The sequence below is a fragment of the Anolis sagrei genome, chromosome 2 (genome assembly GCF_037176765.1).
Source record: "Anolis sagrei isolate rAnoSag1 chromosome 2, rAnoSag1.mat, whole genome shotgun sequence".
NCBI lineage: Eukaryota > Metazoa > Chordata > Lepidosauria > Squamata > Dactyloidae > Anolis > Anolis sagrei.
In genome coordinates this window covers 75,657,335-75,682,779 of record NC_090022.1, presented here as the reverse complement: position 1 = coordinate 75,682,779, position 25,445 = coordinate 75,657,335, and the positions used below count along the sequence as shown (strand labels likewise).

Genomic DNA, 25,445 nt, shown 5'->3' with positions numbered 1-25,445 from the left:
CACATGGAAGATAGAGCAAGCTTGTTTTTTGCTGCTTCAGAGACGAGAACATGAACCAAAGGATTCATATTACAAGAAAAGAGATTCCACCAAAACATTATGAAGAATTTCTTCACTGATAATTAAATGAACTTCTATGGAGAATGTTGGTCTCTTCTTGGAAGCCTTTAGACAGAAGCTAGTTGGGATTCTTTCAGAGGTGCTTGAGTCATGCATTCTTACATGATGGGGTTGGACTAGATCAGTGGTTTCCAACGTGTGGTCCATGGACTGCCAGTGGTTCACAAGAACTAAAATGTGGTCCACGGCCTCACGATTGCTACACCATTGCAACGAGAGAGCCTGGCCTCGCAAAACCCTCTTATAGTGCCGAGGCTTATTAAATATTATTTTCTGTGGGCGAGCAGACGGCAACTACTGGGTGGCATATGTTCTGTATCAGAAACTAGAGCTGATGTGGTCTATCCAATGCAATTTTCTGAATCAGCACTCCAAATAACCAAACCAAATCTAAAGTTAACCAAAAACTGATTCATAACCCTTTTGGTTTTATGTTGGAGAGTGGTCCCTGGTCAAAGTGGTCCATGGTTAAAAAAAGGTTGATAACCACTGGACTAGATGGTCCTCGTGCTCCCTTCCAACTCAAGTCTCTAGGGAGGCTGCCAGATGAAGTTTTTAGAATGTAATCGTATCTCTGAGGAACTTTCTGATGGATTCAATGTCACCTTCCAATTTTAGCCCATCCATTTTTGCCACTGTTTCTACAATTTTTGTACCTTTTTTAAAAAAAAAAAGAAAGAAAGAAAGGATAAAATAGTGGAAAAATATTTAAGGCTGTATAGAAGCTGCCTTGGTTCACAAAAGCCAAAATGAAACTATAAAAGAGAAGAAGTTGGGAGGCAAAGCCAAATAGGTACACAAGAAAGGTATACAGAAAATAGGTGAGCTTCTGCTATAATACTAAAACCCAATTTCTCATGAAATATATGGAAAATAGGTTCTCAGATTGTGTCAGTACCTAATATATTTCAAGAACTATCCTCTTGATCAGAGTTAAAATTAATGCAGATAAGTAATCTTTAGAAATGTGAAGCTTGGATTGTCAACAATCTTCCTGTAGAATTTTCACATCAAAGAAGCACAGAACATACATAGCCTTGCTTGTCATTTAGCTCTGGTTCTCAGCATGTTTTCCCCAAACTGCTAGTCCTAGTAGTAATTTGTCCATCAATGCAGACAGCAGAGACACTAAATAAATATACCTCTATCAGACAAGTTCAGAGAGCTATTTCTGAAGCCTGGGCACTACCAATGGGGGAGGTCACTTCTTCCTTTCATCACAACAAGCCAATCCATTAGAGCCCAAGATCTCTTGTGTTCAGTGTCAAGAAAAACCAAAGTCCAAATAGTAATTAGACAGGTTAGAAGTATTACTCACTAGTTTGTGGGGGGCTTCCACTGTCTGATACCAGAATGGCAGCTCGGTACTGGAAAGCAAGACTAGCCATAACTTCTGAATCGTAATCCAAAGTGGTATTCACCTACCAAGACCCAAGTAGAGAATTGTCAAGACTCTGTAGCCATTGATCCACAGGCATTTAGTTGAGTGATACAGAGAGAATCTAATTAGAATTATACTCTGTCTGGAGAGAGGGAAGGCTCCTCACAGTGGAAGTCAAGTTCCCCCATCTTTCCTGGGACTGAATGAGAATTTAGTGCTTCCATGATGGGCAGACTTCATTGAACTCTGCAATAACAGCTGGATAGGTTGATAACAATGAACTTGGGCCCCAGGCTTTACTTATCATTTCTCCTTCTTCCTAACTTAAAAGATAGAAGAAAGTGATCCAGTCCAAGAGTTTACCAGAAGATTTGGTCCCTCCATTCTGAAGCTATAGCGAGGGCTTTGTGCATCTTCCATTTGGTAGTGAAGGGTACTATTGCCATTCTCCCGATCGCTACAAGATAGAATCTGTAGAGGGCTTCCAATGGAGTATGTCTCTGGAATTTCAGTCCTGAGGATTAAACAAAATAGTCATTGGGAATTGAGGAAACAGAGGAAAAGAATTGAGACCTGAATAGAGAACCCATGTGCTCTTATCTCTTGCCCATTCCACTGCTTCTCAGGCATGACAACATTGTTTTAGGCCAGTAGTTGTCAACCTGTGGTTCCCCAGATGTTTTGGTCTCTAACTCCCAGAAATCCTAACAGCTGGTAAACTGGCTGGGATTTCTGGGACTTGTAGACCAAAACACCTGGGCATCCACAGGTTGAGAACCACTGTTCTAGGCTTTATAGTAGGGCTAGTCATATTCAAGTGCCTTCAGACAGCAGGTAGCTGCAAGGTCCTCTTATCTGTGAAGACTTACACAAACACTGCAGGAGAACACAGAGGTCCTTCAAGATTCTGCTCTTTTACAGTAATGTTGACCATGATCGTGGCAAAGTCACTTGGATGAAGCTTGTTGTAGGCCTTCACCAACAGCTGAGTTTCAGCTAAGCCTGGATTGCGTTTCAAATCCAAGTTGTACGTGTTCATGATCATGCCTGTATCTGTATGCAACCAAAAGAAGTGGAGGTAGTTCAAAGAGGTAGTTCAAAGACACTTGTCTCTGACCACCACGGCTATACTAGACCTTTTTGGTGTGGATTCTCCTTACCTGGAATAATGGTAAAATAGTTTGTGTCTGGGGAGATGATCTGATACAGCAAATTTTCCACATTTTCTGCATTGGCTTGGACCTGTATAATTTTCTGGAGTGGCCCTGAGTTTTCCAAAATGGTTTTTGCTACTGAAGATTCCCTGCATCAAGAAGCATCAAGAATCCCTGCATTAACAATCTATATCTCCTTTTGGGCTTGGAACTTACTTTTGCTGAATTTTGAGGTGTGTGCATAGAGATGACATTGAAGGTCCAGAGGGAGAAATAAAAACAACCATGGGGGAATAGGATGAAACAAGACAGGTTTGGTGGGGGTAGGAAATGTGTGGGCTCCCAAAGTCCTAATCTGTGGCCTGACTCAAGCTCTACCAGACTAAAAAATGTTCATACAATTTAGGTGGTTGCTTGTAAAAAGAGTAATTTCAGACTTGCCATGAAAGCTGCAGCATCTCTATAACACAGGATGCTGTAAATCACAGATCAAAGGTAGTCAGACATGATCTGAGATTTGTGCCATGGCATTCTTTGCTTTTGTTATAGAGGGTTCTGGTGCACACCTTCCCTATTGTGCCTTGCTCCTGACTGGGTGACAGGACAACTCAGACCAGTCCCATCTCCTTATAGCCCAGACTCCAGATCTCTGGATTTTGAGCCCAACAGCCATGATGTCTTCCCCTTTCCCCAGTTCACTCAGCATCACACAACTCACGTGAAATTGACTTGGTTATGGTAAACAGGCAGGACCTGGACTGACAGAGGGATTTGACAGCTGATCCCATCAGTGCTTGTTATCACAATTACCATTGAGAATATCTGCAGGGGAGGATAGCATGCTATGAGTTCATCACCCACAGGGACAGGTCCAGTCTAAAGTAAAATTTAAGCGTTTTGTTGGATCCATGAGTCCTAATATTCTAAAAATATGGCACATTTTGATGTGCAGGGGGTCTTCATCCTGGAGCAATAACAAAGTCCCCAAGATCATTCAAAACTGAAGACAGCACTGTTTGTCTGTACCTACATCTATTATATCAGTATCTTTATCGGCTCACACACCATGCATAACAGGACACAGACAAAATTGTACTGATAAAATATATTATTATTATTAATATTATTATTATTACCTTAATTTATATTCCGCCATCATCTCCTAAAAGGGACTCGGGATGTCTTACAAAAGCACGTATTAGTGCTGTAAGCATACAAGTACAATAAAATACATAGGCATATACGAAACAACAACAGTGTCATTAACATAAAACAAATATGCATAAAAGCAGTATATAAAAACCCCTACTAATTTAAATAAAATACTCAATAAAATGCAGCAATAGCTGTGGGTTAAAATGAGCCATATCAGTTTCAGTCACATTAAAGTACTGGAGTCAAAACAATTCACTTGATAATGAAGGTAATGAAGCTCACTGGGTAACCTTAGAGAAGTTATACTCTCTCAGCCTCAGAGGAGGGCAAAGGCTCTTTTCATAGAATCATAGAGTTGGAAGAGACCTCAAGGGCCATCCAGTCCAACCCCCTGCCAAGAAGCAGGGAAATCACTTTCAAAGCACCCCCGACAGATGGCCATCTATCCTGTTTAAAAGCCTCCAAAAAAGGAGCTTCCCCCACACTCCAGGGCAGACAGTTCCACTGCTGAACAGTTCTCACAGTTAGGAAGTTCTTCATCATGTTTAGGTGGAAACTCCTTTCCTATAGTTTGAAGCCTCAGAGGAGGGCAAAGGCTCTTTTCATAGAATCATAGAGTTGGAAGAGACCTCAAGGGCCATCCAGTCCAACCCCCTGCCAAGAAGCAGGGAAATCACTTTCAAAGCACCCCCGACAGATGGCCATCTATCCTGTTTAAAAGCCTCCAAAAAAGGAGCTTCCCCCACACTCCAGGGCAGACAGTTCCACTGCTGAACAGTTCTCACAGTTAGAAAGTTCTTCATCATGTTTAGGTGGAAACTCCTTTCCTATAGTTTGAAGCCATTGTTCCGTGTCCTAGTCTTCAGAGCACAGAAAACAAGTTTGCTCCCTCCTCCCTATGACTTCCCCTCACGTATTTATCCATGGCCCTCATCACGTCTCCTGTCAGCCTTCTCTTCTGCAAGCTAAACATGCCCAGCTCTTTAAGATGCTCCTCATAGGGCTTGTTCTCCAGATCCTTGATCATTTTAGTCGCCCTCCTCTGGACACATTCCAGCTTGTTAACATCTCCCTTAAATGGCAGTGCCCAGAACTGGACAGAGTATTCCCGGTGTGGCCTGACCAAGGCAGAATAGAGGGGCAGCATGACTTCCCTGGATCTAGACACTAGACTCCTATTGATGCAGGCCAAAATCCCATTGGCTTTTTTAGCTGCCGCATCATATTGTTGGCTCATATTTAACTTGTTCTCCACAAGGACTCCAAGATCTTTTGCACACATACTGCTCTCGAGCCAGGCATCCCCCATTCTGTATCTTTGCATTTCATTTTTTCTACCTAGATTTTGAACAAATCTTGCCAAGAAAATCCTGCAGGACCTACACATGGGCAGGCACATTATGCACAATAATTTGCTTGCCTGTCAGAGCTTCATATGAGCAAACAAATCGTTGTTCACAGTTTGTTTTCCCCTGAAGCTCCTGCAGGATTTGATATAGGTCATACTGTAGGGGCAATTATGTTCTTGGAATGGAGCAGCATGACCAAAAGACATGACGATGAGACAATTCCAAGCAGAGAGGAGAAACAGCACGTACCTTACCAGCTTGCTCACGACTAAAGCCTGCAGCGGGTGCACGCACCCCTTCACGACTCATTTGGAAAGGTAGAGAAGAATTCTCAAATGCATACTGTGAGGAGAAGATAGATAAAGTCACCTGGGCAAGTTATGAAACAGGCTACTCCACCCTCCAGAACCTGTTCCCTCTTTCCTCCCACCCAAGACACACTGGTAGAAGCCATCTTCCATTTTTCAAGTCACCTTCCAATAGTCCATTACAGCACCAAGATCCCCCCTCCACTCCCGAGACAGCCTCCACCTTTTCATGACTTTCTTTTTGTGTAAAGACAAATCCTCCTGTAAACATGTTGTCTGATTATCTCCACAAGCACAAAGCTTACATTCAAGGTACTTGTGCCTGTCCTCTTCAGTACAGGTGTGTAGATCAATGTTCCAGGAGTAATATCCTCAGGAACTTGTAACAGATCTGCAATAATAAGGCAGATGGAAATAGCAGACAGATTTCTGTATAGTGATAATGTTATTCTTTGACACCACTAGAGCCAGTGAAGGGGGGGGGGGGGGGGGGAGGTGGCCTGCTTCTTTGCATTTTGAGAGCCTGTGCAATTCCATAATTGCCAGACATGTCCACCTTCTGCAAAGACAGCAGTCCCTTTCATATTGTGTAATCACAGCATTAGGAACACACTTTAATATCCATGGCTGTTACCTTGAAATTCTGGAATTTGTTGTCCGGTGAGACATGGGAGGAGCCCTTTTGGCAGTCAATTCAAAATAGCTTGCCTTTAATTGCAAACACCAGGATTTCACAGGATAATACCTTGGCAGTTAAAGTGCCATAGTTGGGTAGTGTGGAAGAGACTGGTTTCTGCCTGTGTCACACAGAATGCCAGAAACACAGCTTAATGGTGTAACATTAGAAAATGTTGACGATTTCCGCTACCTTGGCAGTCACCTCTCCACAAAAGTCAACATTGACTCTGAAATACAACACCACCTGAGTTCTGGGAGTGCAGCATTTTTCCAAATGAAGCACAGACTGTTTGAGGACCAGAACATCTGGAGGGATACCAAGGTGCTTGTTTATAAAGCTATTGTCCTCCCAACTTTGCTATATGTCTGTGAAATGTGGACTATCTACAGACGTCACATGCAACTCCTGGAACAATTCCATCAGCATTGCCTAGGAAAAATCCTGCAAATCTCTTGGGAAGACAGGCAGACAAATGTCAGTTTGCTGGAAGAAGCAAAGACCACCAGCATTGAAGCCATGGTCCTCCGCCATCAACTCTGCTGGATCGGTCACGTTGTCCGAATGCCCAATCACCGTCTCCCAAAGCAGTTGCTCTACTCCGAACTCAAGAATGGAAAACAGAATGTTGGAGGACAGGAAAAGAGATTTAAAGATGGGCTCAAAGCCAACGTTAAAAACTGTGGCATAGACACCGAGAACTGGGAAGCCCTGGCCCTTGAGCACTCTAGCTGGAGATCAGCTGTGACCAGCAGTGCTGTAGAATTTGAAGAGTCATGAAAGGAGGGCAAAAGAGAGAAACATGTCAAGAGGAAGACGCGTCAAGTCAATCCTGACCGGGACTGCCTTCCACCTGGAAATTGATGTCTTCACTGCGGGAGAACATGCAGGTTAATAATAGGGCTCCACAGTCACCTACGTACCCACTGCCAAGGCACCGCTCTTGAAGGATAATCTTACTTGGACAATGAGGGATCACCTAAGTAAGTAAGCATGCGGAATCTGCTTTTCAGTAACTGATCAACCGCACTCACTGAGCAGATCCATATTAATATTTTGTCCAAGGCCGAAGTTATGGCTTTTAGGCTGAGCATCTCAGGTAAATCTAAAACAAGCAGCCTTACCTATGTCAGCAGGGGGAGTGTTGCACTCCAATTTCTTTGCTGGAGTGACTTTGATAAACAGCGTAGATACATCCGATTCTGTTCCACACTCTGCACTGTATGTCAAGACATACTGATTCACCTGCTTGGCATCGAGAGCAGCACTAGGACTAAGGTTCACCTGGCAGCAAAACGGAAAAAAAAATCAGTATAGTTCCCAAAACATTCATCCATCAAGAAGTATACCCCAAAATTGTGTGTCTTTCTACCAAAGTACCACCAGATCTCCATAGTTTTTGTAAATGCTTGCCCAGGAAAAAGAGGCAGCCAGTCCACCACAAGTAGAATCTTTGGTATTCCATGAAAGACCATCACATGTGATTTCTAACTACTGTATTTTTACTACTGAGAAGGAAGATTTATTTCTTTACCCTATTTATACCCCGCCTTTCGCTACCCCAAAGGGGATGATGTTTGGAGGATTATTTACCTCAGGTGCCAAAAGAACTTGGTAATCCTTCGGCACTCAAAGGGCCCTTCCCACACAGCCCTATATCCCAGAATATCAAGGCAAACAATCCCACATTATCTGACTCAGATAATCCAGTTCAGATTTTGTGCCTTGATATTCTGGGATATAGGGCGGTGCCTGTGTGGAAGGGCCCAGAGCCTTGACTTGGACAAAGGCAGGGGATCTCAAACATTTTCAGCTGTGGAGGCCTTTTTGAAGCAAAAGTTTATAATGGAACCCCAATAAATGTTTCTACGTATGTAATATTATATATTAGGCATGGTCTGGGCCAGCGGCAGACAGATGGAGAGTGTTTGTGTAAACTAATTAACACAGTGCAAGAATCAATCAATAAATCAATAAATAAATACAATATTTAAAATGAAGAACAATTTTAACCAATGTAAACTTAACAGCATTTCAGTGGAAGACTCCCAGGGCCATCCAGTCCAAGCCTCTTCTGCCATGCAGGAAAAACACAATCAAAGTACCCCCAACAGATGGCAATTTAGCTTTTGTAATAATAATAATAATAATAATAATAATAGCAAAAACTCCAGAAGAGGTGGGGCACCCGCCGAGCCCCTGAGGAGCACCTCTCATGGAGCTCCAAGGGCATTGTTCTGCTAAAGCAGAAAAATATCTTAGGGCCCTTCCACACAGTCATATAACCCAGAATATCAAGGCAGAATAACCCACAATATCTGCTTTGAACTGGAATATCAGAGTCCATACTGACATATATCCCAGTTCAAAGCAGATAATGTAGGATTTTATTCAGCTGTGTAGAAGGGGCCTCAGGGCCTTTCCACACAGCCATATAATCCAGAATATCAAGGCAGAAAATCCCACAATATCTGCTTTGAACTGGGATATCTGAGTCCACACTGCCATATATTCCCATTCAAAGCAAATAATGTGGGATTTTCTTCCTTGATATTCTGGATTATATGGCTGTGTAGAAGGGCCCTTAGATGAGCCCTATGGAAGAAGTTCTGAATAATCACACAAGAGGAATTCTAGATGAAAAGTGGCATTTATATGCATTTCCCAAGTACAGAAGTAACTAGAAGTTAGGTTTTTAAAAAGCAGGAATAATATCCAGAGCCTGAATGAGAAAAGACATTTGTAGCAAGCCTGAGTATCTTCCCAAATAATTTTCAATTAATTTGGCCTCCACTGTATAGGTAGGTAGTCTAGAGAATTTCTGCAGATCCCTCTTTGACACAGTTCAAGCTTCCAGAAATCCATAGGTTCCTCGTACCTGATAGATGCTAGGAGAAAAAAGGCTTGGCGGATTGAAAAAAGTGGTCACGGGGCTGACATTCTGAATTACACGGGGCGTAATACTGGAGTTTGTACATTTGACAGTGAAGTTGGCCACAGTCGTCCCTGGAGCAGCACTGTCTTCCACCTCCACAGTTCGCAGGAGGTCACCAAACACTGCGACAGGAAAGGCAGCAGTGAGGGAGTGTGGACCCCATAACATCAGTTGCTAGACAGGCATGTAGCATAGGGGGGGGGGGGGGAGGGTTTGAGGGGCTTCAGCCCCCCCCCCCCCCGAAATTCTCATGGTGGTTCGCAAAAAGGCCTTACTGGTTCATTATTTAAACTGTTATGTTTATTCATAATATGATCTGATCACCATACTCAATATATCCCATAATCATGGGGGTATTGGGGTAATGATACAAAAGGTTTGCTAGGCTAGACCCTCTTTCACTCAGACTCAGCCCCCCCCCCGAAACTCAGCCCCCCCCGAACCCCCCCCCCCCCGAAAAAATTCAAACCCCCCCCCCAAACGAAATCCTGGCTACGGGCCTGTTGCTAGAGCAGTGTTAGGCACCTTATATTGATATGAACATTGTCTCCATAAATATAGCATAACTGAAGGTAGTGATACCCTACACTTCATGTTAGCATCATTAAGAAAAGGAAAACAGAAATGTGTGTGTTCAAAGGCCATAAACTGAAATAAGATGTGCAGACATAAATAAACCTCTCACACACGCAAGCCTCTTTTCTGGTTGATGCAGAGGTTGGTATTCCCTTTCTTTCTCCATAGTGACCAACACCCACCCCCACCCAATATACCCTCTGAAGCCCATCCTCTCCCCTAGACATTCATACCTGCTAAGAGCCTTTTAAGAGCAGAAAAAAGTGGGATAACAGGGGATTAATCTGGGTCTTCCCTACTGCATCTTAGGGCCCTTCCACACAGCCATATAACCCAAAATATCAAGGCAGATAATCCACAATATCTGCTTTGAACTGAGTCATCCGAGTCAATGTTGCCATATAATCCAGTTCAATTTGGATTTTATACAGCTGTACAGATGGGGGCCATGAGCCCCATCTACACAGCCATATAATACAATTCAAAACTGCATTATATAGGTTTACACTTAGCATATAATGCAGTTCAAACTGTGTTATATGACAGTGTAGATCCTGTCAAAGCTGAATAGAATGAGAAGAATGGTCTGCACCCAAAAACACCTTTCTGCCAATCTCCATCTAATCTCACTAAGGATAAAACAACAGGACTGAAACCTCATCTACACTGCCATATAAAATCCAGATTATTTGCTTTGAATTGGATGATATGGCAGTGTAGACTCGTATAATATGAATCTACACTGATATGGGAGAGGTGGAAATTGGTTTTTTATCGTATATGTGTTTGTATTATGTTTTAACTTGTGCATTTTATGTTTTAATGTTGATATTGTATGTTTATATGCTGCAAATCACTTTGGCTTTGACTGTGGAGAAAGGTGGGGTAGAAATAAAGAAATAGATAATCTTGTTCCAATCAGATAATCTGAATTGACTGCTTTGATAATCTGTTTTATATGGCAGTGTAGATCCAGCCTGAGGTGCCTGTTTACCTCTAGACATTATCAGATTATTGGGCTCAATCTATGTTTCCCTATATTCCAGGATCTGATCCCAGATGCACTGATTTGAAATGGATTATATGAGTCTACACTGCCACATAATCTGGGATCAGATCCTGGGCTATAAGGCAGAGTAGATCCAGCCTTAATTAGATCCAACCAATTCTGAAAGATCTTGAGCAGGGGTCCTCAAACTAAGGCCCGGGGGCCAGATGTGGCCCTCCAAGGTCTTTTACCCGGCCCTCGCTCAGGGTCAACTTAAGTCTGAAATGACTTGAAAGCACATAACAACAACAACAATCCTACTCATCAACCAAAAGCAGGCCCACACTTCCTATTGAAATACTAATAAGTTTATATTTGTTAAAATTGTTCTTCATTTTAATTATTGTATTGTTTTTAAGTGGTTTTGCACCACAAATAAGATATGTGCAGTGTGCATAGGAATTAATTTCCCCCCGCCTCAAATTATAAACGGCCCTCCAACAGTTTGAGGGACTATGACCTGGCCCTCTGTTTAAAAAGTTTGAGGACCCCTGATCTTGAGAGTAGTAGTTCAGGCCATTTTTTACACTGACATATAATCAAGATTATTACAGATGATAATCCACATCAGGCCCATAGCCAGGATTTTGGATATTGATTTGAGGAGGGGTGAGTTTGATTCGGGGGGGGGGGGGGGATCTACCCTAGCAAGCATTTTGTGTCATTATACCAATACCCCCATGCATATGGGATATATTGAGCATGGTAATCAGATCATGGTATGAATAAATATAAAAGTTTAAATAATGTATCAGTAAGGCCTTCTTGCGGACCACCCTCAAGACACCCCCCCCCCCCGGCTACATGTCTGCTCTACATTGTCGGCTTTGAGTCTACACTGCCATATAATCCAGTTCAAAGTAGATAATCTGGATTTTATACAGCAGTATAGAAAGAACCTCAGTGTCGCAGACAATAACCTCTCCATACAGTGTTTATCAGGAAATACCACTGGGATAGACCCTTCTGTATGCAAAGAATGAACTCCACCAACAAGGTCTGGTCTCTGATGGCATATGGTTCTATTTGCATCTGGAAGACACATGTTTCCCATTACAGGATAAAGAAATAATTGCCTTTTCCCTTCCAGGACTTTCTAAATTGTAGCCCTTTCATCTTCTCTTTGAAATTTTGCCAGATGATAGCTCAAATTCTAAACCCAGGAAGTAAATAAGAACTAATCCCTGGTTGATGTCTTCCTCAAAAAATTTTTTTAAAGCCTCACCGAGCCCAAGGAAAGCCCAAAATGGCACATGTGATACCTGCTTAGGACCACACGCATGATGTTGTTTGGCCACATGTGTCCTACTAGTTTCTATCTGTGAAATGCTGGAGAGTCTGGAGCATGGGTACAATCATCCAAGGTCTATTGAGGATTATGGGCAGCAGCTCCAAGACCTTGAATGGTTGTCCATCCCTGAAGTTCTGGTACTTCATATTGGGTTGAGTTTTTCACTTGGGATGTTCTCATTTCATATGGAATCATAGAGTGATGTGACGGTCAATGGGAAGAGAGCATCAAATATATGACAAAAGACATTACTAGGAAGAAGGTCAGTAAGGGAGCAGCCTGGAGGAGAATTTATGCGTTAGACCAATTTTATGGCATTGATTTTATTACATGGGCTCCATATGTTCTTTCTTTGCTCTTTTAACTTGATTGTTTAACTATGCTGCTGCTGTCTGTGCTCTATAATTTGTTTTGTGAATTTTAAATTCACATAATTTGATTGCAAGCTGTCATGAAACCGAAGTTGAAATGGCGAGCTGTATGTCTTTTTAATATACAAGCAAAGAAACAAACACAAAAATAAGGGAAACCAAGGAGATGCCCAAATGAGAAATAAAAGGGATTTTGACAAGACAATAAAAAGTATGAACACAAGCAGAATGGAAATGACACTGAAATTCAACAAGGTTCAGTGCATTTAGTACTTCTCACCTTTTTTTTCGTGTCAGGAGCAGCTTGACAAACTGCAAGTTGCTTCTGGTGTGAGAGAATTGGATGTCTGCAAGGACGTTGCCCGAATGTTTGATGTTTTACCCTCCTTGTGGGAGGCTTCTCTCATGTCCCCACATGGGGAGCTGGAGCTGACAGAGGGAGCTCAACCCGCTCTCTCCAATTCGAACCGCTGATCTGTTGGTCAGCAATTCTGCCAGCACAAGGGTTTAACCCATTGTGCAACTGGGGGCTCGTAATTCCCAGTTGATATAGGGGAACTGGCATTTTTCACCTATTATGCCAGGGACCGACACCATTTTTGCATCTGTTGGCACAAATTGTTTCTTTCTTTCCTGGAAATTCATCAAGGACCAGTAGTCAATGTCCAGGGGCGGCTCAACCCATTACGCAAAGTAAGCATTTGCAGTATAGTTGGTTTTGCCCAGGGGCGCTCTTGAGGCACTCTTGGGGGAAAATAGACCTTGACATATGGAAGTTGTAGTTATTGGGATGTATAGTTCACCTACAATCAAAGAGCATCCTGAACTCCACCAATGATGGAATTGAACCAAATATGGCACACAGAACTCCCACGACGAACAGAAAATATATATCAATGATTGGTTGGGGGGGGGGGGTGCCAAAATACTGTATGCTTACCATTGAAAATTACATAGGGCCGCCTCTGCCAATGTCTTGGGAAACTGTTTCACCGGCCCAGGGACCACTAGTTTCAGCACCACTGAGTTAACAATAGTATGCTATATGTTACCTGTAGTAGCTTGAGATAGGGTATTTATATTTTGCAGTTTTAGGATTATTAATATTAAGTTTTATGATTATTATTATGAATAATAATATTATTTTATTCATATTTTAAATATTTTTTCACATTTGCAACCTGCCTCTTATTTCCCCATCTGAAACAAAAAGTCTGCTTTCCATCTAAAGTAAAAAAAACTAAGTCAGGTCTTCCCTGTGGAACAATAATATTCTTTTTGCTGGAGAATGTGTGCCCCACAAAGCTCTAACAGTAACCAGTTTTCACACTTTCTCAACACTTTGGAGCGTTAGGCACATTGTGTGCCCACCTGGAGGCACATGTGTTCACATACACCTGGCAGACTATAACCCATATTTGCCTACATTAAGCACAGCTGGCTTTGTTTTCGCAGCTGTTTTGCACCAGAGCCTTGTGCTTGCACCGGACAGGTTTTCAGTTCTCCACCACTGATGACCAACTCTGTCAAGGAAGGCATTGTAGGTTTCCTTACCTATGACTCCTGTGGCTGGATCTAAAATTGGGGGAAAGAACATCAGAGAAAAGCTTGTTAGCATCTTCTTGGCACTGGTGAAACAAATAAGTAGACACCATCCAGTAAATAATACAAGTAACAAAAAACAAGAAACAAATTATTTCCTCAAATACGTGAGAGCTTAAACCGACGGGAGAACCTAAGAAGAAGCAGGTCTTAACTCCTTTATTAACAAAATGTGACATATGCTACTATATACATGTGTAAAGTAGCTCTTCGTTTGAAATATGGTCCTATTCAAAATAGTGTTTATCAGGGAGAATGCATATGCACCACCTTGTACTCATTTCTCAAACTCACTTGGAAGAAGTCTTTCCAACATTTCATGGTCTGAGGCAAACCTATCACAGGGTTGTCTTGGTAAGATTTGATTTGCCCAAGGTCACCCATTGGGTTCCTATAGCTGAATGGGAATTTGAACCCTGGTCGCTAGAGTGATAGTCCAATGCTCAACCACTATGTCAAGCTTGTTCACTCTATGGCCCCTTCCACACAGCTGTATAAAATCCACATTGAACTGGATATATGTCAGTGTGGACTCAGATAATCCAGTTCAAATCAGATATTGTGGATTATCTGCCTTAATATTCTGGATTATAGGGCCCTTCCATACAGTTATATAACCCAGAATATCTAGGCAGAAAATCCCACAATATCTGCTTTGAACTGGGTTATCTGAGTCCACACTGACATATATTCCAGTTCAAAGCAGAAAATGTGGGGTTTTATTCAGCTGTGTGGAAGGTGCCAAAGTACCTTTAGGTTTTCTCTCAGGACCCTTCTACATTGCCATATATTCCAAGTGATCAAAGCAGATAATCCACATTATGTGCTTTGAACTGGATTATCGGAGTCTACACTGACATATAATCCAGTTCGAAGCAGATAATCTGGCAGTGTAGGAAGGTCTCACAGGGAAAAGAGTACTTCAGGAGACCAATTCACTTCACAAAAATGGTCTTGATTGGTTTTGCTAGGGAAATTAAGCCACGGCTACAAAATCACAATTCCAGGCCCCTTCTACACTGCCACATAAACTCCAGATTATCTGCTTTGAACTGTATTATATGGCAGTGTAGATTTATATAATTCAGTTCAAAGCAGATAATGTGGATTATCTGCTTTGATGATCTGGATTATATGACAGTGTAGAAGGGGTCCCAGTGCCATCTCTGCTTGGGTTGATGGGTAGAGGATGGAATCTCCTGTTTGAGTATTGTGAAGTAATATGTTCACATGGCATTAGAGCTGCCATCTCTTCCCCTTGTAACCCTTACCTGTCACACAGGTAGTGAAGATCAGCAAAAGAGACAGTGGCCACCCTGATCCCATGGTGCTGCGCCTGAAGCTGGAATTAATCTGTGTTTTGTGTATTTGCCTCCTTTAGTTGCCACAGCTGGGTTGCTAATGACACTAGGCAAGCCACAGCAGGGCTTCAAGGTTCGCATATGAGATCTGCCCAGCCCTTTTCAATACATAGTGAGAAAATGAAACCCTGTGTGTGGTGGTGAGTGTGTAAATTTTCGGGGCTGTGCGGGAGGGGAAATGACACCAATGCAATTTCATGCCACTTTTAGGCTGCATGCAGATAATATGGGATCAGATCCTGGTTTATAGGGCAGTGTAGATCCAGCCTAGTGAGACATATCTACCTGTATGTTATGAAACAGGGCTGCCAGATTCAAACCCCCACTTCCCTTGCAGATGCCCTTTGGCCACTCATTGTCTTTCGGCCTGGAGGAACCAGCTGAAATAAGGGACAGGGATTTAAATGTTAGACTAGGATTCCGGAAGACCAGGATCTTGCCCCCATAAGTGACCTTGGGCAAGTCACACTCTCTCAGCCTCAGATGATGGTAACATGAAGTCCCCTCTGAACAAATCTACCAGGAAAATCCCATGGTAGGTCCACCTTAGAGTCCCCATTGAGGATGAGCTCACAGGCCCCCACCTTCAAGTTGATCTGAACCACAACAGAGAGTTCCGCAGTTCCTGGGACCATAGATTTGATGAAAGCCAAGGTACTGTGGTTCCAGCAGGAGCTTCAGCACCGGGACTTTTTCCTTTCCCTTTTCTCTTTTTTACTGAGCCTACCCTGTCCTTGTAACAATCCCCCAATAAAAGTATCCTTTGCTTGCAACTTTTTCTCTCCATAGTGATACATTGTGTCTCTTTACTAACACTCTCCAACATGAACCTTTCCTTTCCGAGCCGCAGATCACTGCCGGCTCGCCTGGGACGTTCTTACAGCATTCCATGGAGGCCAAAACTGTGTTCCTTTGAACAGCGGATATGGAGACCCATTGGGGCCCCGTATCCGCAGGTCAACCGATTGGCTCCAAACCAGTGCCATCTTTTTCCTAGATTAATTTCAAGACTAACTACCATCTTACCCTTTGCATAACAGACCCCTGTGCCTCGGGAAAACCATTTCTGGTCTCAAAGCCGCATGTGGGGACCAGCAAGTTTCTTTCATGGCTCCACACTGCAACAGTGTTTGTGCCTCCATTTCATGTGCACCTGGAAACCTCTCGACCCCAGGGAAGTCCCTTGTGATCATCCCTTGGGACCCCCGGACTCCTGGCAGGCCGTTTTTGCATTTATGAATTGGGTCTGCAGTTTTTCTTTTTGTTTTATGAATGGACTTTGACCCCTCAGTGCTCCCATTGGCTTCCATATGCTCCCCATGGACTTTCATGAACTTCTCAAGGACTTTTATGAACTTTCTTAAACTTTCATAAACTTTTTGGGGACTTTTTTCAACTTTTAAGGACTTTTAGAATTTTCAGGAACTTCCATAGAATCTTTGTCAAACCCCTATGAACTGTTATGGACCTTTTTTTAACAACTTCTGCAAGCTTTTATTAATTTTGATGAACTTTGGGGGGCTGGCATGATTTCCCCTGAGGCCCTGCATGATTTCCCCTCTCCTTATGAATTCATTGTATGTTCCCTTGCCCCATTCCCATCCCTTGTATGTATGTGTCTATATGAAATATGAAAGAAAAAGCCACTGTTTTCATGAAACCAGCACCTCATGGCTCCTGGAAGTTTCCCAATTTCCTGGGCCAGTAAATCCCTAAACAAAGGACTCAACAAAGACTCATTTGCATGGACAATAAATAGATGGCTCTTATCAGACCAGACCTCGGAGGGCAAAGCCAAGCCATTTGGGATGATAGGATCTATGGACATTTAAATCACTCAACACAAAGGGTATTTTCCTATTTAAGAGGAACCAGGAATTTCACCACAGTTTCTCCATTGTGTGATATCTTGACCAGCCGAAACCAACTTCAGCTTCATCAATGTACCCCATATTCCAGGACTGTAAAACAGAGGACCATGCTCCTTGGGAGCTAGATGAAGATGATGATTCAAAGGACTAACACAATAACTCAGATCCGACTTGAGGGCTTAAGCTATCGTTTGACCAATGTTTGTCCAATGATCAAACCATAAGCTATCATTGGATCATTGGACAAACATTGGTCACCTTAATCCTGTCACTCTACATATCTTGTTCATTGCCCCTCCCCCCCCCCCCCAGCATGCCTCCTGCCTCCTCATTGTCTAAGGAGCCAAAGTGGGGCAAGCGCTCTGATTGGACAGAGCACAGCCTAGCCGATCGCGCCTCCCAGCCAGCTGATGTCACCAACCAATCAGCGTGAAGCCAACTCAGGGGGCAGGCACAGCAAATTTGAATTTGACAGCTCTGTATTTCCTATAAAAACGGTATTATTTTCCCCAACGAGTGATGTTGACTCCTGGGCAAATGATTGTGGTCACCATCTGTGGAATGAAATAAAAATCTCAGTGGCTTTCCTTCAACTTGGTGAGATTTATTGGGAAAATTAGGGAAAAATCTTTCTGGGTGTCTTCTCTCTCACCAGGTGTCCGGATCCTCTTTTGGGGGTCTGGCTGGTCTCGGCCTTGTCAGAGCCTCCTAAATTCGTGTTCGACATCACCATAAGTTGGAAACAACTTGAAGGCACACAACAACAATATCAATGATGCTGTTCTGTGGTAGTTGTGTCAGCAGGTGATGCTTACATGACAAGCAACGCCAGGTGAAGTGTCCTCTTCTACACAGCCATTACAAGGACAGGATCCTTATCCTTTATTTCACTTGGCAACTCTAGGCCCTGCCACACAGCCCTATATCCCAGAATATCAAGGCAGAAAATCCCACATGATCTGAGTGTGAACTCAGATAACACAGTTCAAAGCAGATATTGTGGGATTTTATGCCTTGATATTCTGGGATATAGGACTGCGTGGAAGTGTCCTCTGTTTCAGCCTAAGCTAATTTACATGGTTATGGTGAGGATAGAAAAGGTGGAAGGAGAATTCCCTGAAGGAAAAGCAGGATTTAAAACCAGGGAGAGCTCATGATGGGAATAAAGAAGGATCATATGCCAAAAAGATGTAACAGTGGCCCCTTTTTCTGCTTTGAATCTGCTTTGCACTTGTTTATCTGCAGTGTAGAGTCATATAATCCAGTTCAAAGCGGATTATGTGGATTATCTGCTTTGATAATCTGGATTATATGGCAGTACAGAAGGGGCCTGGGTCAGATACTTTGAATGTATACAGTGAGAGATTAATGGCACCGGTGACTAAAAGCTGCAATGCATAAATATAGTGTTCTTACCCAAGTTTACACCAGTAGTGATTTGCAGTTTTTCAAGTTGCTTCTGACATGGAAAAAAATCCCCCAAGCTTTCTTATCTTCTACTAATACATAGGCCCCTTCCACACAGCTGTATAAAACCCCACATTATTTGTTTTGTACTGGGCTATATGGCAGTGGGGATTAAAATAAACTAGTTCAAAGCAGATATTATGGATTACCTGCCTTGATATTTTGGGTTATATGGCTGTGTGGAAAGGCCCATAGCTTCTCAAGATAAAGAACAATAGGGCTGCCATTCTGGAGGGAAGTTCAGAAGGTGTTTCTTGTCACGCACCTGCTGAAATGCCATCTTCCTCCTCAAGCATTAAAGGCACAGAAGCTCATTCTGGACTCTTTCTTGTGTCTTTTTCCCTTCACCTGAACCAGGAACTGCTTGCACACACACATGCATATCAAAACTTGCCAAGTTATTTTGACATCTGAGGAAGGAAACCCCATAAGCACTGGCGTAATACTCTCTTTACAAAATACGTAACAAGACGTTCAGTAACTGTGAATGCATTGCCTTTTTTGAGATGAAAACATTCATCTCTGGACGTGTTCAGCTCCATCGCATCCCAGCTTCTGTTGGCTAGTCAAGAATTGCTATACGGTGGCCACAAGGGTGCACTCTTGTGTCATGCTACCATTATTTAACGCATGGGTTTTCAAAAGAAAACAGGCAAGCAGTTAAGTATGCTGCTCATCTTGGGGGCATCTACACCGGGCATGGGCAAACTTGGGCCCTCCAGGTGTTTTGGACTTCAACTCCCTCCATTCCTAACAGCCTCGGGCCCCTTCCTTTCCCCCCTCAGTTACTTAAGCGGCTGAGGGGGAAAAGGAAGCGGCCTGAGGCTGTTAGGAGTGGTGGGAGTTGAAGTCCAAAACACATGGAGGGCCCAAGTTTGCCTATGTCTGGGCTAGGGCCAGCAGGCAACTCAGCTACCAGGAGAGTCTGCCCACAACCTGTTGTATTCTAACTTTGGGTACTCGTGCTCCATGCAACTTCTCCATTTGGCTGCTAGTGATGCTCTCTCTCTCTCTGTGGAGCTGGGACTCTTTTTGGCAGAGAAGCCTAAATACCTTTTATAACTACAACTCCCATGATTCCATAGCATTAGGCCATGGCAGTTAAAGTGGTGTCAAACTGCATTAGTTTTACAATGCAGATATACCCAAGGTCACATAAGTGAAACTTTGCATGACAGTGGTTAACAACAGCAGTGGCAAAAGTTCAAAACATCTGGAGGGCCAAAATTGCTCCAATTCTGACATAAAGTCCTTCCAGACAGGCCCTATATCCCAGGATCTGATCCCAGGTTTTCTGTTTATCTGAGATTATCCGACAGTGTGGACTCATGTAATCCAGTTTAAAGCAGAAAACTTGGGATCAGATCCTGGGACATTGGGCCTGTCTGGAAAGACCCTTAGAAACGCAGTGATTCTGGAAATTTCAGGCTTTATTCTGGGGCTCATAGACTAAAAACATAGTACAGTCGAGTCTCGCTTATCCGACCTTTGCTTATCCGACATTCTGTCTTATCCAACGCTCTTATCTGGCGTCCCCTTTTCCTCCAGCATTTCCCCTTCAATTAAAAGAGTGCTCCCCAACTCTCTCCCCATTCCTAGTAAGTAAAAAAGGCAAGACAAGGAGGAGGAGGGAGAAAAGGGGGAAAAGACGCATGATCAGAAGCAAAAGCGTTCTCCCTCCTTCCCTCTGTGATTTCCACACTTCTCTTCCGCATCCAGGTCACTCTAACCCCAAGGCACTGCCTTGCCTTAACCCTTTGAGTCCCTGTTGTTAGTATTCTAGGTGTCTAGCGCCATGTTGGATGGGTAACAGTAGGAAACTTCATATTATCCAACATTTTCTTTTATCCGATGTTCTGCCAACCTGTTTATGTCGGATAAGAGAGACTCTACTGTATTTCCAAGCTCTGAATGGCGATAGCAATAGAGGACTCTGTCCTGTGTGCAGTCACATTCCTGCAGGAAGTAGCCATCACAGGAGAAAGGAAATTTTGGCTCTTGCATTTTTCAGTGTAAATTCTGCTGAATTTGCAGCTTCCTACTGTTGCATTGAAGGTCAAGAGGGGTTTACTCAGTCAGTCAGATGGCAATCCCAAGTGTAATTTTATTTTATTTTTAAGGAGAACCACATTCCTTGGTGGTAAATCTTGTGACTTTGAAATATGTTGTTGTTTGGTGTAATACCCTCCGCTCCTGCCTATGTGGATTTTCTTCTAGATTTGGACTACTTTGTTGGAGACATAATTAGAGATGCTTACAAGCCTATGGTACATTTTAAAGCTTAAGAAAGATGCCTAAATATAGCTATACAGCAAACATGTTCACATAGCTGTGGTCAGGTTCAATGGGTACCATGAAAACTCAATGTGTAGAAAGCCCGGGAGGAAACAGTGTTCCATATTGACTGTGGTGGATGTGGGTGTGAATAGGCTGTGGGGCAAGCTTCAGAAAAGCATTTCCTCCACATTCATCATTGAGTTTAGAAATTAAGGGCCTTCTAGAAAAACCTGTTTTACCCATTTTTCCATCACTGTTTACAGAGAAGGGTTCGAAAAGGACGGGAAGAGGTATGATAGCAGAAATATGGAAGGTCCTATAAGGAGGAATAAATGAGCAAGAAGGGTTTGCAAGAAATATCAACAGGCTGAAATAATAATTCCTCAACGGGGTCTGGGACACAGAGGAGGAAACTAGCCTGTCAAAATTGAGAAGGTGGGAGAGCAGAACCAGACCTTAGAAACTTTTCTGGGCTCAGAACCAGAGTGTCTTACATTTCTGCAGGCAAGTAATTCAAGGGGCTTAAGTTGCCAGACAGCTTCAAGGGTCTGCGAATGGGACTGTCTGTCCTTACCCTCTACTTCTGTATCCCCCCCCCCCTCCACGCCAAGTATTTACTTCTTCACAGACGTGAAGTTGCAGCAAAGAGGAAGTTCTCTTGGCCTTGTCCAGAGGCCCCTTGTGGGGTGGGGGAGGCAGGACTTCGTGAAGATTTCATACAGGAAGCGCCAAGGAGAGGGGGTGGGAAGGCTCCACATCCGCTTCTGCAGCAAAGGAAAGGCCAGGCTCACAAGGCAGATACATTGTGCAAAGCCTGGGAGGAAGACTTGGCTTAGCAAGTCGGGGGACCCTTGAGAGCAAAACAGAACCAAAAGAAGGATATGGGAATAACATCAGACATCGGGGAAGGGAGAATGCTTGTGTGAATAGAAAAGAGGAATAGCTTATCATGGCTTATTATGGGATAGCTTTAGGAATCGTTCTTATCATGTCTTCTTCACACAGCACAAAAGAGCCTCTCATGAAGTTACTGAAACGAGGCAAGGAGATTTCTCACGACATGAGGTCCCAGCAAACACATAAGGGAGACCAGCCTAACTGTGTCACTAAACACCAGTGTGGATGTGTATCTGGAGACTCTGCTTGGGTGAGGGTCCGTGAAGACATTCACATGGGCATGGAATGTCTTTTGTATTGAGTATTCTTAATGTATTAACTTCGAGGAACACATGAACACACAAATAGATATCATAGCTTATTGCTAAATAATGGGGCCGCAGTGGCACAGTGGGCTAAATCATAGAGCTACTGAGCTTGATGACAGGAAGGTTGGTGGTTCGAATCTGTGGGATGGGGTGAGCTCCCGCTATTAGCCACAGCTTCTGCCAACCTATCAGTCTGAAAACATGCAAATGTGAGTAGATCAATAGGTACCGCTTCTGTGGGAAGGTAACGGCGCTCCATGCAGTCATGCCGGCCACATGACTGGCGGAGCAGTTTCTTAGCCTAATGCGGTTTTCTGATGTACCTGTTTATCTGTTCTATCAATATTTTTCTATTTATTTATTTATTTATTTACTGTATTTGTATACTGCCCTTCTCAGCCCTCAGACAACCCAGGGTGGTTTACAATGGCAATGATTCAATGCCCAAAAACACCACAAAACATTTAAGAACATTAACACATAATACAAAACCATAACAAGAATATTAAAACATAGATCATTTGCATCTCTTAATAAAAAATATTGTCCCATCTGCATCAAAAGAGAGTAGGAGCTCCAAAAGACAGGACAGGTTTTCAAATACATAATCATGATTTCCTGACATGGTCTGCACTGTGCAGTAAGAGGGATTGGGATTCCTGAAACCCAATTTCCAGATTCTTCAAATGCATTTAGAACTGTCAACTGTTTAGGAAAAAGACCCTGCCTCAATCTTTTCTTTTGCCAGCTTTCAACACTGAATGCTCTTGCGATGCATAGGCAAGCATTGTCATTTGCTGATCTCTGCACATCAGGATGCTGTTAAAGGCACTCCTGCAGAGATCAGTTAACATTGTGGCAATCCTAAATTAGAAACAGTTGGAAAAGAACCAAAAGAACATACACATAAACACACAATCATAGAAGCATTCTTGCAGATATTAGTGGCAAGCATTTGTGTTTAATGGTGAAACTGCAAGGATTCCTGTGAATAACAACAACATCCAGGAGAGCTGGTGTTCTGTGGGCCACAAATGGGAACTCTGCAGCCCTCTAGGCTTTGCTGGACAGCAGTTCCCAGCAACCAAAACCTCCATAAGCAAAGGTGAAGAACATCAAGAGCTGTAGTTCCACATCAGGAAGCACCATACAATCTAGTAGACCAAGGATGGGAAATATCTGCCCCGGAGGCTAAATTCAGCCCATAGAGTTTTCCGTTAAGCATGCAGGCTTCATCTACTGTGATTGTAAACAGTGATTGAAGATAATGCAGTAATTAAAGCCTAGGCAGCTGTTTGTGTGACAGTAATGTTTACCTCTGAGTCTCTGACTGTGCTTACTCCTGAGTAGACATGCATAGAACTGTGTTGGGCTTTGCTTGCTGGGGTTCGGGGAAAATAAACACACACATATAAATTATATCTGACACTACTTATTTTGCTTTCACACTAAACCAGTGGTTCTCGGCCTGTGGGTCTACACTCTCAAAAATCCCAGCCAATTTACCAGCTGTTTCTGGGAGTTGAAGGCCAAAACATCTGGGAACCCACAGGTTGAGAACCACTACTCTAAACCATGCCCGTAATTCTAATCGGAGGTCAGCTGTGCTGTAGAATTTGAAGATGCATGAATGGAGTGCCAAACAGAAAAATGTGCCAAGAGGAAGGTGCATCAAGCCGACCCTGACTGGGACCTCCTTCTACCTGGAAACTGTTGACCTCACTGTGGAAGAACATGCAGATCAAGAATAGGGCTCCACAGTCACCTACATACCCACCGCCAAGACACTACACTTGGAGGGCCATCATACTCAGAGATCAAGGAATTGCCTAAGTGAAGTATGTGAAGTAATCCACAATTAGAATGCAATCCCCAAGAAGACAGCTCCCAAATTGGAATATGGTTCCTGCACCGAAAGAAAAAAAAAAAACAAAGAAAAAAATCCCACACCTCTGCTATAGACTTAAGAGACCATTGGCCATTTGGGGTCATTCATCCTTCTCTAAACCATTCTAGTCCCCAAAATGTTCTCCCTTCCTAAACCAGAGATGGGATTTCTCTGAAACAGGTCCCAGGGGAAATGGTCACAAGTAGTCTACTCTCCTACATAGAAGTGCCTCCTGCTCAATTCCAGCAAGCTTCCCACCCCTGATTAAAGTTTTCACATTGTGAGACATCCTGAGTTTTAAATGGTAACGTTATCACCCTTACAATATCAGGAATCAGGACTGGAGAGATTGAATTTAGGGTCTGAAAACCTCCAGCCCATTCTCCAGGCAAACAATCACTCTGAAGAATATTAGGCCTGGTCTGTCCCCAAGAGGAAAGTCAGACAATCCGTCCTGCTGTCAAAAGCGCGTAGTTCTTATCCACAATGCTGCTCACACCCTTCTCCCATGCACTCCCCCTCCCTCACTGATCTGTAAGGAAAAGGCCTGATTTCCTGCCATAGAAATGGCCCGAGCCCAGTTGCCCTCGGTCTCTCCGTGGGTGTGTAGCAGGGAGCTGCCACAGCTTGCACCTGACAGCCTGAGCCCGCAGGAATGAGTAGGATGAAAGGAGAAGGAAGAGCTTGCAGACTGGGCGGGGTGCCCTGTGTTGCTGCGAGGAGAAGGCTGTTCGAGTCCTGACTCATGCCAGCTGGATTTGGGGGAATGCCCAGCTCTGGGACACACTGACCCAATACTCAAGCACCTCTCAGCATTGGTTACAGCAGAAGTGTCAGGGTGGTGCATTAATGCTCCAAAGGAAACCAGATGTGAAGCTGCCTTGATCCCATTCACAATGAGTTGCTGTAATGCCCAGATGGTCTTAGGTGCCAAGCTTAAATCAAAGCAACCCCTCACTATGGGGCAAAACATAACAGTTGCATTTATATCCAATGTCAGATGGCAGCCACCCCTTCTCAAAGCTGTCCTCCTGAGTCCCCCGGTCTTTCACCTCTGGTTGGAGGACAGGTCTGAGTTGCATAGTCTGCCCTACACCAACTATACAGGCAGCCAGATGTGGTGGAGCTGCCTAACCCATTGCTAATGTTGAAATATGGTTCAAATTGCTAATTTAGTCAAGCTTCTATAAATGGATTGAATGTCGGAGCATTATACTGCCTTTTGCCTCACCCAGCTAAATATTTTGGGACAGTCCTGCCTCAGATAGTATTTGTTTCAGCTATGGCCCCAGTGCAAACAAGCAATTGTGTCTCGTATCTTAGCCACAATGAAGCTCACAGACGTCACAGGAGCTTTAAGTCGAAATATGTGCAGCCAGTAACTGGAAATCCCTTTGTTTAATTGCTGAG

General features: G+C 43.4%; 1 protein-coding gene across 1 annotated transcript in view; it reads right to left on the bottom strand.

Annotated features, from left to right (window-relative positions):
* Positions 1–15,292, bottom strand: part of CDHR4 (cadherin related family member 4) — a 28,517-nt gene extending 13,225 nt beyond the window's left edge. Inside the window, exons 1-11 of the mRNA XM_067465541.1 lie at positions 15,238–15,292; positions 13,919–13,939; positions 9,022–9,200; positions 7,268–7,427; positions 5,773–5,858; positions 5,409–5,501; positions 3,374–3,477; positions 2,662–2,804; positions 2,371–2,554; positions 1,865–2,015; positions 1,439–1,541 (exon numbers count right to left, since the gene is read on the bottom strand). Coding sequence (XP_067321642.1) covers positions 1,439–1,541; positions 1,865–2,015; positions 2,371–2,554; positions 2,662–2,804; positions 3,374–3,477; positions 5,409–5,501; positions 5,773–5,858; positions 7,268–7,427; positions 9,022–9,200; positions 13,919–13,939; positions 15,238–15,292 — 1,279 coding nt within the window. The remainder of the gene's footprint in view (positions 1–1,438; positions 1,542–1,864; positions 2,016–2,370; positions 2,555–2,661; positions 2,805–3,373; positions 3,478–5,408; positions 5,502–5,772; positions 5,859–7,267; positions 7,428–9,021; positions 9,201–13,918; positions 13,940–15,237) is intronic.
* Positions 15,293–25,445: the final 10,153 nt, after the last annotated feature.